Here is a 12,965-nt window from a genome sequence, read left to right on the forward strand (position 1 = left end):
GTTCTGAATTGCAGGCCCTTATGGCGTGTTGAGCCTTTCTTCTCAGATTTTTCATAAGGATAGGGTATCTTTACGCACTAATGAAATCCTTCCTTTATGCTCTAAAGTGGTTTCGGTAGTGTGGCTTTAAAACCAAACTATTCATTTTGCCTACTTTTATGCAAATCCCCAAAATAAGGGGAAAAGATTTTGCACACTTTTAGATGTACACACAGCAGTTCGCGTTATTATTTAAGCAGGACTAAGGATTTTAGGCAGTCTCAGCAGTTGTTTGTTTCTTTTGCTTTGAGTTCTCAGGGCAAGCCTGTGTCAAAACAAACTATTTTTAAGTGGATTGGGTTTTGCATTACTTTCTGTTACTCCCATCATGGCTTGAGGAGATTCCAGCTGGGATTAGGCCTCTCATTCCACTAGGGCTACTGCCACTTCCATGCAGTATTTCTAAGAGGGGTGGCAACTAAGGATATTTTGGAGGCAGCTACTTGGAGTTCAGTGCATACTTTCTAAGCATTACCACCTTCCTCTCTACTCTAAATCTAGGGCTGGTTTTGCCACTGCTATTTTACAGGGCATGTTGGCAGCTCCTGCTTCTTTGGGATTTGCCATCCTCCTTACCTCTGCTTTGGGATTCTACCCAGAGTGTTAGGACTGCAGCAATGTGAGATGAAGAACATAGTACAGTTTGTACCTACCATAAATGTAGATGTTCGAAGATCCACATTGCTGCAGTCCAATTTACCCTCCCTCATTCCCCTCTGTGTTTAGGGGTGGTTGTGTGGGTGGGATTGTACCATTCTGACTTTGTATATATTGTACATATATTTGGTACAGGGGTGTTTGGTGTGTTGTTGTTTTTTGGTTTGGCCTTATCTTTTTAGGGTCTTCTGACATCTGGGGCAAGAAAAGACTGAGGATATGACGTCGGTCATGCGCATTTGTACCCTGACGTCCTGACGCTGACCAGACGCCTTGACCGACGTCAGCCTTATACTTTGGTATTCGGGCCGACTGGGACAGCGGACTACCCAAGTGTTAGGACTGCAGCAATGTGGATCTTCGAACATCTACATTTATGGTAGGTACAAAACTGTACTTTTTTTACAGTATTATAATTTAAACAGTCAGTATCAGACAGTTTAAAAATTACAGTTGCAGCTTTAACATGGAGTAAGGGGATCTGGAACCCTACCCAGAGCCCCTGGTCAATATTATACTGTTTAAACACACACCCTCAAACATATGAATGAAACTATCAAAATTATCCCCCTCTGTAAATTGTGGAAGGAATTTACTGACCTTTGTTGCTTCTGCAGTTTGGTTGCTTCCTTCCCCATTACCTCCATGACTCTGGTGAAATGTCAGCATCTCCTTTTCATGTTGCCTCTGCATCTCCTTCTCCTCAGCCTTCAGACGTTGCAGTTTCTCATTTTCCTCCGTATCTAGACGTCTTGGTCTCCTGCTGCTTCTATTTCCAAGCGCTTGGTCTCCAGCTCAAGTCTCTCTAACTCCAGATGGATTTTTAAGACCTCCATGGAAAGGTTGAGCTGTCCATTTTGTGAGAGTTGTACATCTCCAAGGCCAGTCTGATTGTCCTCCTCGTTGCTATTCTGTGACGCAGCTGTGAACAAAGCTGCAATCATGTCTGCTTTAGTCTGGTTGGCCTTCACCAGTTCTTTAGCTTGGCACTTCTCAGCCAACTGGCTCCTTGTCATCTTGCCATATTCCTCTGAGGACATGCTTGCCTGCTTTCCCTGACTAAGCTAACAAAAAAATAAAACAATTGTGATATGAACTCTGAATGTTCATTGCGTGGTTGATTGAGAGTGCAAACACTTTCAGTGACCATTGTACATTAGCTACAGGAATTAAATATCCACACCACTACAAGCCAGTTAGTATGTGACTTGGCCAACTCACCACTGTCTACCAATTAATATGTGGTGTGGATATCCCACCACTGCTAACCAATTAATACGTGACACTCCTGCACTTGCCTAGTAATCATGGAGCCTCAATCCTCACCACTGGCAACAGTGAGGGATGTACACAATGGGAGGATAAGTACACACACACTAAAGTACAATTTCCCTTAAGAGCACACAGAGATCGCAGTCAGTCTGGGGTTGGTTTCTCCCTCTTTCTCCATATCCCAATAAGACTCCCCACTGGCACAGCCTTAGAGTTTAGTCCTTAGCCAGTGTTCCAAGCCAAGTCCTTCTCTCTCTCTCTTTCACCAGTGCTTCATTGTCCCTGCCCAAGTAGCTCACACACACTTTGAGATTTGATTTATACACAAACACACACCTGGGAAAGGCTGATGCAGATTTACTAGCTATGTCCCCCTTCTGCTACACCATAAGATAGTTATCACTGCCAATAGAACCCCTTATCAGCTACTTTAAGGCCCTTCCGAATGGGTTCACCAACCCTACTGTGTAATGTTACTATTATCCAAATGGTAAATGTGACCAAGACTTCCAAGTCTATTTAGGAGTGGCCTAAACAGTGTTACCAAATACATTTGCAAGTACGCTAAGAACTTAAATATGTCTCACAAATATCGTCCACAAAGATAGGTTTAAATATATTTAATAATAAATAAAGAACAAGATAATACTCTAACACCACAGAGTTCAGATTCACGGGGAATATTTTAAAACAACATTGCAGGACAGTCTCTCTCAAATACAGAAAACATCTAAAGTAATCTGTACTATATTCCTATCTATATCTAATAGAGATACTATGCTATTCATATCTATATCTAATCTATATCTATCTATATCTAATGGAGCTACTGTGCCCCAAGTCTTGCAGTCAACACACAGGCAGGAAGTGCTGATGATGGATGTTTCCAGGTCAAAGACAAAATGCACACTGTCTCTGTGTCTCTCTCTCTCTCTCCTTAGATTACTATCAAACATTACTGCTGGGTCAGCTTGAATGACATCACTCTTTGTCACCTGCCTTCAGTTTGCAGGCTAACAGAAACTAACATCTCTCAGATGTTTGCAGAACTTGGAAGTTGTAAAACAATAAAATGCTTTTATATTTGAAACCTAGTAATTGTTTCTGTTTCAAGACGATACAAAACTTTTAGCTCTAGACATTGTTTGCTGCTGAGCCGAAACTGAGAAATAGCACAATCGTAAAACAGTTTCATTTCAACTTATTTTCTTGAAGTTTTGCAAGTTAACTCCGTGTGTTCCAGCTTCTACTATTAAAACACATATTTGCACAGATATATAGTTTATATGCTTTTCTGTTCTTTTCCAGTAGGGTACACTGTGGACGCATCCTTAAAGCTCAGTACTGTACAAACCCTGTTCAACACACACTTCTGCACCAGTAGTTTGATGTACACACAACATATAGTTATCTTACATTTGTAAGACAAACATATGAGTCATATTAATATTCACAAATGACATAATTATTTACAAAATCCCAGATAGTTGGGCTGGCAGTGTCACAGACCCTACAGGGCAGTCTATACCTTCAGAGTGCAGTCTTCTGGCTGATTTTCTTAGCAGGTCCAGGGCACAGCAGTACGAATGGGTGGCTTCACTAAGATGTATTTTTAGACACAGTTTATTGGTGGGGTAGTTTTCAAGTAGATCTTTGTTTCCCCCCTGAACAGGCAATTTCGTCACTTCTCTTTCAGACTCCCAAGATGTTCTTCATCTCACATTGCTGCAGTCATAACCTGTGGGTAGTCCGCTGTCCTCGGTCGGCCTGAATACCAAAGTGTTAGGCTGGCGTCGGTCATGGTCGCTTAGATCTAACGTCAGTACGCCATAGTACTAAAGCGCATGACCGACGTCATATCCTCAGTCTTTCTTGCCGCATGGTCCGAAGCAGAAGCAGCGTTTGCAAGTGCCGTTCGGCATCCTGAAATTTTCGTTTCTGAGTTTCAGACCGAAGACCAAGTTGGGCTAAGTACCCCGTTGGGGAATATTTTTGTCTTTTCTTGCCTCAGTTAATTCCGGATGTCAGAAAAAGTGAATAATTGTATTTCTTGTGGGAAACAGATACCTCATAGGGATTACCACTCTCTTTGTATTCCTTGTTTGGGGCCTGAGCACGACGTAGTCGCGTGTCGCTTTTGTGCTAAATTTAATAAGCGCACTATTAAGCGTAGGTTAGATTGTGCTAGGCTTGTCTTCGGTAAGCGGTGTATTATAATATGCCGTCGGATCCTCCGACGCCCGCTACCGCTAAGAAGCGCAGGAGAAATCTTTGAAATCCAGGCAGGATGAGTCGTCCGTTCGGACGCCTTGGTTCTTAGAGACCACGGTGGAATCTGTGGATTCGGCCGAGGTTTCTGCTGAGTCTCAGGAGGAACCTTTGTTTTGCAAGATGTGGCCTCTCAGAGTCAGGTCAGGCTGAGGGGCTCTCAGGTGGCTGTGCTCCCTCCTTTGCATAAGGTGGTTAGGCCTTCTCCCTCTGTTTCTAAAGTACCTTCTAGGGCCAGGCCTGGTTTATCTTCCTCTGGCGTCAGTCCTAGTTCTGCAGGTTCTGTGCCTAAAAAACACATGCTTAAAATGGCAGAAGATTTAATTACCTTAATTAGAGGTTCTATGCCCCCTCCAGATAAGAGGCCTAGGGTGGAGCCAGAGGTGGAAGGTTTGGAGCATTCTTCAGATTATTCAGAGTCTTCGGCTGAAGACATTCAGGATTTTCCCCCTTATTCTGATTCTGACGCAGAGGATTCTACTCCCTCTGCTTCCCCTCCAGAGGATTTTTCTTTTTCAGAAACCCTGCATTCTATGAGGGAGCATTTTAAATGGGAAGGTCAGGATTTCTCAGATTCCCAAAAGAGGCTTAGGGAATTCTTGTTTTTACCTCAACATAGGCCCTTGGCTATTCCTCCGGTCTTAGATGTTGTACAGGATGTTTTCTCGGAGGCTTCTCTTAATCCAGACTCTTTGCCTCCTGCCCCAGTTAAGCCAGACAGGTATTACAGGGTGCCTGAGGCTCATAAATATTTGTATAAGAGCCCTAGGGCGGACCCTGAAACTGTTAGCCAGGGACCTAAGGGTGTCAGGGCTTCTGTTGTTAAGAACCCAGTTCCGATGGATAAGGACTCTAGAGCTCTGGACAGGTGGGGTAAAAAAGTGTATACCTCTTCCACACTTGCAATGAGAGCTTTAAATTGCCAGTTTCATATGCTGAAATACCAGAATTTTCTTCTTAGTCAATTGAAATCTAAGGTGGATGCTTTAGCAGAGGGCATAGAGTGTAAAGAATTACAGGATTTGGTTCATGCCTCTGATCAGGTGGGTAAGCATTCCTTGCAGTGTGGTTTTGATGCTTTGCAGGCCTCTTCTAGGGTGGCTGCCACTGGATCAGTTATTCGTAGGCACGCTTGGCTTAAGGATCAGAACTTGTCAGAGCATGTTAAAGCTCGAATTCTGGATGCTCCCCTTCAGTCTGAAGTTTTGTTTGGTTCTCCTGTGGAGTCAGTCTTGAAGAAAATGGAGGATAAAGCTAAGTCTATGCAGACTGTTAAAGATTTCTTACAAGTGCAGCCCCCTAAGTTTAGCAGAAATTGGCCTACTAAGGGATGGACTTACCCTTCTTCTGATTTACAGTCTAGGGGCAGATCTAGACGTGGTAGGGGCAGAGCTCATGCACAGGGTTCTTTTAGGCCTAGGACGGAGTTCCCTGCGCAGTCTGCTGGTGAGGGCAGGGGCCAGTCCTTTCGTAAGCAGACCCAATGACCTGCGTCTTCAGCTGCCCGATCCTTCTTGTCTGGCAGCTCCTCTGGGGGGAAAGTTAGCACTTTTCAGACAAAATTGGCTTTTAGTCACCCAGGACAAATGGGTGTTGGACATTATAAACCGTGGCTACAAGTTTTATTTCCACACATTGCCCCCTTTCACAGGCATGCCAGACGTTCCTCCTCAGCAAAAGGCAGAGGCTCACAAGCAGATTTCTTTACTTCTTCAAATGGGAGCTATACAGCAGGTGCCTCCATCAGAGGTGGGCCTAGGATTTTATTCTCGCCTGTTTCTTGTACCAAAAAAGGGGGACAATTTGAGACCGATTCTGGATTTGTCTATTCTCAACACATACCTGGACATTCCAAAATTCAAAATGTTGACTTTGCAACAACTTCTACCTTTGCTAGGCAAGGATCACTGGATGGTAACTCTGGATCTCAAGGAGGCTTATCTTCACATTCCTATCAGGCCAAGCTGCAGGAGATTCCTGCGTTTTCGGGCTGGGACTTTACATTATCAGTTCTCTGCATTGCCCTTTGGCTTATCTACTGCCCAGGGTATTCACAAAGGTTCTGGCTCCGGTGATAGCCTTCTTCAGGTTAAGGGGAATACAGATTTATCCTTACTTGGACGATTGTCTGATTCTTGCTCAAGACAAAGACAAGCTACTTCACCATCTTCAGTATGTTATGGCAGTGTTAAGGTGCCTAGGGTATTCTGTGAACGAAATAAAGTCCAGTCTAGTACCGTCTCAAGACATGTGCTTTCTGGGTGTGAGACTGAATACAGCCTCTCAGATGGCGTTTTTGACCCCGGACAAGCAAAGAAATCTTTCCCTTTACTTCCAAAAATTGTCTCACCTGTCCAGGCTGACTGCAAGGACAGTCCTTCAAGCCTTGGGGTTCATGGCATCTTGTATTCTGGTGCTTCCCAATGCCAAACTGCATATGAGGAAGTTACAATGGTATCTCGAGTGTATGGACGCAACACTGCCACAATTTGGACACTGTCATTCAGATAATACCTTGCATTCAAAAGGAATTTTTGTGGTGGGCTCAGGAATGTCACCTAAACAAGGGACTCTCTGTGACCCGACCAGAGGCGAGTCAGATCTTAACGACAGATGCCTCGGACAAGGCTCGGGGAGCACACCTCAATGGCAAATGGGTTCAAGACACGTGGCCTGCCAGACTTCAGCATTTGCATATCAACATGAAGGAGATGTTAGCAGTCCAATTTGCATTGATGGCCTTCAAGGATCTACTACACCCAGGACAAGTGTTGATTCAAACAGACAACACAACTGTCATGTGGTACATCAACAAGCAAGGGGGAACCCATTCATACCCACTTTGCAGGCAAGCTATGATTTTGTGGGAGACTGCTCTCAGTTTGCACCTCACTCTTCAAGCAAGGTTTCTGCCAGGAGCACAGAACTCCTTAGCGGATGTTTTGAGCAGACAGATGGTGGATCCCCACGAGTGGAAACTGGATCCTCATGTATTTCGACAGTTGACAGTGATTTGGGGACTCAGACATAGATCTGTTCGCTTCTCCACTAAATTTTCAGCTGCCAAAGTTTTGCACAAAGATGTTTCATCCAAAAGCTTGGAAAGTGGATGCTCTATCATTCAGTTGGAACAACCTTCACGTCTATGCCTTTCCTCCTCTGCCTCTCCTTCCCAAGGTGCTCCTGAAGGTCAGACAGGACAAGCCCTCCATGATTCTTATAGCTCCAGATTGACCACGTCAGCACTGGTACCCTCTGCTGAGGAGTTTAGTACGGGAGCCTCCTTGGCCTTTGCCAGCAAGTCCACACCTTTTGTCCCAGGCAGGCAATCATTTCCTCAATGTCAGGATACAGTCCCTGCATCTGACAGCCTGGCATATTCTGTTTTAGACCCAGGAGGGTTGCAGCTTCCTCAACAGGTTTTGAATGTTATTTTGGAGGTCAGACGGCCTAGTACAAGGAAGGTTTATGCTGATAAATGGAGGAGATTTTTTTCTTTGGTGTAAAGCAAAGGATTTTGATGTTTCAGTACCTAATTTGAGTGTTTCACTTCAGTATCTTACAGAATTACTAGACAAAGGTTTGTCTTTCTCCTCTGTAAAAGTTCATGCTGCAGCCATTTCTGCTCACTATGACTGTGACCCACCATTGTTCTCTCATCCTATGTTTAAGCAATTTCTTAGAGGGGCAAAGAATATAACACCCCCACGTAGAGCTCCTACTCCTTCCTGGGATCTCAATTTTGTGTTGGAGAAACTCACTTTATCTCCTTGAGCCTGCAGCTACAGCTGAGTTGAAGTTTTTGTCTTGGAAGACAGCTTTTTTGTTGGCCATTACATCTGCTAGAAGGGTATCTGAATTACAGGCTCTAATGGCAGTTGAACCCTTCCTAATTTTTCATAAGGATAGGGTCTCTTGGCACTAACCCTACTTTCATGCCTAAAGTGGTCTCAAATGTGGCCTTGAACCAGTCTATTCATTTGCCTACTTTTTATGCTGATCCCCAAAATAAAGAGGAAAAGATTTTGCATTCTTTGGATATCCACAGGCAGTTGCGTTATTATTTGAGCAGAACTAAAGGGTTCAGACAGTCTCAACAGTTGTTTGTTTCTTTTGCTTTGGGTTCTCAAGGGAAACCTGTTTCTAAACAAACTATTTCTAAGTGGATTGGTCATTGTATTGCTTTTTGTTATTCTCATCATGGTAAGGAGATTCCGGCTGGAATCAGACCTCATTCCACTAGGGCTACTGCCACTTCTACTGCTTTCTGAGGGTGTAGCTACTAAAGATATTTTGGAGGCAGCTACTTGGAGTTCAGTGCACACTTTTTCTAAGCATTACCATCTCCCTCTTTATTCAAAATCTAGGGCAGGGTTTGCCACTGCAGTTTTGCAGGGCATGTTAGCAGCCCCCAATGCTTTATGATTTTACCAACCTCCCTTTACTTTTGCTTTGGGATTCTGCCCACAGGTTATGACTGCAGCAATGTGAGATGAAGAACATAGTACAGTTTTGTACCTACCATAAATGTAGATGTTCGAAGATCCACATTGCTGCAGTCCAATTTTCCCTCCCTCCTTCCCCACTGTAGTTTGGGGTGGTTGTGTGGTTTGGATTGTAAATATTGGTTGTACATGGGTGGTTGGATATTTTTCCCTGTTTTTTGGCTTCGGCCTTTCTTTTTAGGGCCTTCTGACATCTGGGGCAAGAAAGACTGAGGATATGACGTCGGTCATGCGCTTTAGTACTATGGCGTACTGACGTCAGATCTAAGCGACCATGACCGACGCCAGCCTAACACTTTGGTATTCGGGCCGACCGAGGACAGCAGACTACCCACAGGTTATGACTGCAGCAATGTGGATCTTCGAACATCTACATTTATGGTAGGTACAAAACTGTACTTTTTTTGGCTTGGAAAGTGGATGCCATGTCTTTTTTTCCTGGAAGGGAATGTTTCTGTATGCCTTTCCTCCCCTTCCAAAGGTACCTTGACAAACTCACGAAGGACTCTCCAAAAATCTTGTTTATGACTCCCTTTTGGCCCAGACAGCACTGTTTTCCCCTTTTTATTCCATCTGGTCAGAGGCATCACAAGTTACCTCACCACATGCATCTTGTCACACAGGGTAGAGGATCTCTCTTTCACCCTCATCTGTCCACTCTTCACCTGACACGTTGGGTGATATGGTTTGAGGAAATCCAATACCAGAAGACCATGCATGTCCAAATGGAAGAGGTTTTCCGTTTTGGTGTCTTAAATAGCACAAGGGCCACTTTTCAGTGGGGGGGAGGTCTTCTTGGTTCTTTCTGTCAGCCATGTCTGCCTGTCTGCCACTTACTCCTCCTTTGGCCTCTAGATTTGAGGTCAAGCAGTTTCTAAGAGGCCTCCTTCATATCAGACCCCTGCCCCCAAGAAAGCCCATTCTTCCTTCTTGGGATCTTAATTTTGTCCTTGAACTGACTGTGGCACCTTTTGAGCCTGCTGCCTCCTCTTCTCTGCACCGTTGCACCTGGAAGACTGTTTTATTGGTTGCTGGCAGAAGAGTATCTGAACTCCAGGCCTTGATGGCAGTTCCTCTTGTTTTTGGTTTTTCATAGAGACATGTTGCCCCTCTGTATGAATCCTTTTATACCCAAGGTGGTTAATGAACTGTCTCATAATAATGAACTGATTCATAATTTGTCTATCTAACTTCCTTCTTTTTTTCACTTCTCTGCAGTCTTGCTAGTGAGAAAGTTCTTCATACCTTGGACTTGGAAAAACAGGTCAGACATTTAGAGAGAACAAAGGATTTCATAAATCTGATCAGCTTTTTGTCTCTTTTCATACCAGGATATTGGGTTTGGTAGTTTCTCAACAAACCATCTCATCCTGAATTTCCAATACAATTTCTTTTTGTTGTGCTTTTCACGGAAGACAAGTTTGCTTCTGTTAGGGCTCATTCTATTTGAGCAGTGACTTCCTATGGGGCTTTCTTCAAGGGTTTAGACACCAGCTCTTCCTTGAAGCAGCTACTTGGTCTTTGGTTCACACATTCACTAAACGTTACAAATTGGATGTAATTACGAGACCCAGGGCAGGATTGCCAAGGCTGTCCTTCATGGGTTTGTGGAGGGCTCCTCCTTGCCTTCCTCCACTGTACCTTCTTAGTAGCTTTTTGTTCTCTCCCACAGGTGATATGGAAGGACATAGTACAGTTTGTGTAAAATCTTACCATAACAGTAGATGTCTTTCTTTTCACTGTTGCAGTATTCACTCCCTCCCTCCTACCCCTGTTGTTGTTTGTCCTGTTTCCATGGGTGGTATTTTCCTTCTGGCCAAGAGGTTCTTCTCTTTCATACATATATGTACATGTTCTCCTTTCTACTGGAGGTCTTGGTTCACTTGGGGTAATTAATTTCTAGGTTAGGAGCATTCATACATCACCTGATATGGGAGGTTGGCATGGTGGTTAAGGTGTTTACCTTACAGATAAAAGGTGCAGTCTTTGATTCTCAACATGGGATAATTGGCTGTGCTTAAAATTGTCCACAAAAGGCAGTTAGCCTAGTACTAATGTATAAACCTTTATGCCTTAAGCTTGTGTAGGGAGCATATGTCTGTTGTATGACGCTCCTAGGTAATTAAGGCTTTGGTATACTGGCTGTATGTTGAGCTGTCTATGATAAGATGTTATACAGCTGTACTTTCTCCCTTCTTTGAAATGACCATGGACCGTTACCACAATCTTCCTCACAGACTGGATCTAGTCCCACAAGAACAGGAGTGTTTGATAATTAAGGCTTTGGTATCCTGGCCGTATGTTGCGTTATCCTTGGCAGGAGATCCTAGAGGTGATGAGTACTGCAACAGTGAAAAGTAGGATGTCTACTATTAGGGTAAGGTTTTATATGACTGTACTTTCTCCCTTCTTTGAACTGACCATGGGCAATTACCACAAGCTTCCTCACAGTCTGGATCTAGTCCCAAAAGAACAGGAGTGTTTGATTATATACCCTGACATCAATCGATTTCAATTGACTGGCTGGATGATATTGTCTTAATTCCTTTTAGGCACCTGTTCACTGAGGATGTGCAGCCTGCTACTAGAAAGTCACATATTAGCAAATGGAAAATGTTTTCTAGTTGGTGCGAACAACTTAACCAGCATCCATTCAGGGCTAGATGTTCTCTAGTTTTACAATATTTCTGTGAGTTAGTATCCTATGGCCTTTCTTATTCCTCTATCAGGGTTTTTTCTGCCATTTCAGCATGTCTGCCCATGGATCCTCCTCTTTCAATGCAGTTTCATGTCAAAACATTTTTGAAAGGGATTTTGTATAAGAAGCTTCCAAGAAAACTTGCTACCCCTCTTTGTGATCTTAATTTTGTGTTAGAGATGCTTAAACTTGCTGTATTTGAACTAGCTAACCTGGCCGACTTGAGGTTCTTGACACAGAAGACAGTTTTACTGATAGCCTTCTCACAGAGGTCACAGCTGCCTGAGTTGCAAACTGTTATGGTGATCTGTTATGGTGATTAAACCCTATCTCATTTTTCATAAGGACTAGGTTTCTTTGAGAACTAATACTTCTTTTGTGCATAATGTGGTACCCAAGTTTACTTGAAGCCAAACTCTCCGTCTCTGTTTTCATTTCTGAACCTGAAAGTGAGAGCAATAGAAAATACTTCATACTTTGGATGTCGATAAACTTCTTTGCCACTATCTTGACAGAACTAAATCTTTTGGATCTTTGGCTCGATTGATGTCCTCTATATCACTGTTGCAGTATTCCTTACAGTAGGCATTCTCTGCCTGTGGCAGCCCAACATCTGGCTAGTGTAGTATACCAAAGCATTAAGTTGTAGTATAGAGACACTATATGTCACATGTATGCACCCTTTGCACGGTGTAGGGCATAAGGGTTGGCATACAGATGTACCTTCCTCAGAACTTCTTTGCTGCCAGTCTGAACGCCATCTCTGATAATCTGAATGCTCTTTCGTCTGCTGTTTGCCAAGCCATTTTCAGATAAGTACCCCTTTGGGTTCCTTATTTCATTTGTGGTGGTTGTTTTACATGTCATCCAGAAAGGGGAAATGCCAGTGTGGGAGACTAATTCCCCAAAAGGACCGTTATGACCAGCATTTGTTTTGCTTGGGTGCTTCTCATGACCATACATCTTGTCCTGTTTGTCGGGCATTTGTCCTGAAAACTTTGTGTAGGTGTTTCTTCTCTTTAGCTATTTACCTAGAGAACATCTTAAATTAATAATAAATAAATAATTAAATAAATAAATTAAATAATAAATAATTAAATAAAAAGGTTACTATGGTGGAATCATCCTGGCCCAAGGATCAGCCGTCCATGAAGAAAAAGGCCAAGAAAGTTTGGTCAGATTCTTCTGTCATACTGACTACACTGGTAAAAGTCAGATTCTTCTGCCCACTACCCCTTCAGAGGCCAGCATAGACCTGGCTTCTCTCACTCCCTCTGAGGTTCTGCAGATGTCCATTTCGGATGTTCAGGGGGAATCGAGGCTGATTAAATCTGAAGGGCCTAGGGGTGTTTGGCAAATCCTTGTTGGGGAGGAGATTCCCCTTATGGTGATGGAGTGAAGGCTGGGATCTGAGCTGCCTAAGGTATTTAGGGCTGACATCCATTTCAAAAAGAAGCAGAAGACTTGGCACATTTCTGCTGTTCCTAAGGATTCTCCGCTTGAATGGCAGGATTTCACACGGGGTT

At 43.5% G+C, this 12,965-nt stretch overlaps 1 protein-coding gene across 1 annotated transcript in view; it reads left to right on the forward strand.

Moving 5' to 3' along the window:
* LRRC47 (leucine rich repeat containing 47) overlaps window positions 1-12,965 on the forward strand; it is a 493,361-nt gene that overhangs the window by 25,920 nt on the left and 454,476 nt on the right. Inside the window, exon 2 of the mRNA XM_044063572.1 lies at window positions 9,960-10,005. Coding sequence (XP_043919507.1) covers window positions 9,960-10,005 — 46 coding nt within the window. The remainder of the gene's footprint in view (window positions 1-9,959; window positions 10,006-12,965) is intronic.

This window comes from Protopterus annectens, chromosome 2.part1, assembly GCF_019279795.1.
Source record: "Protopterus annectens isolate FY-2018-M chromosome 2.part1, PAN1.0, whole genome shotgun sequence".
NCBI classification, from domain to species: Eukaryota; Metazoa; Chordata; order Ceratodontiformes; family Protopteridae; genus Protopterus; species Protopterus annectens.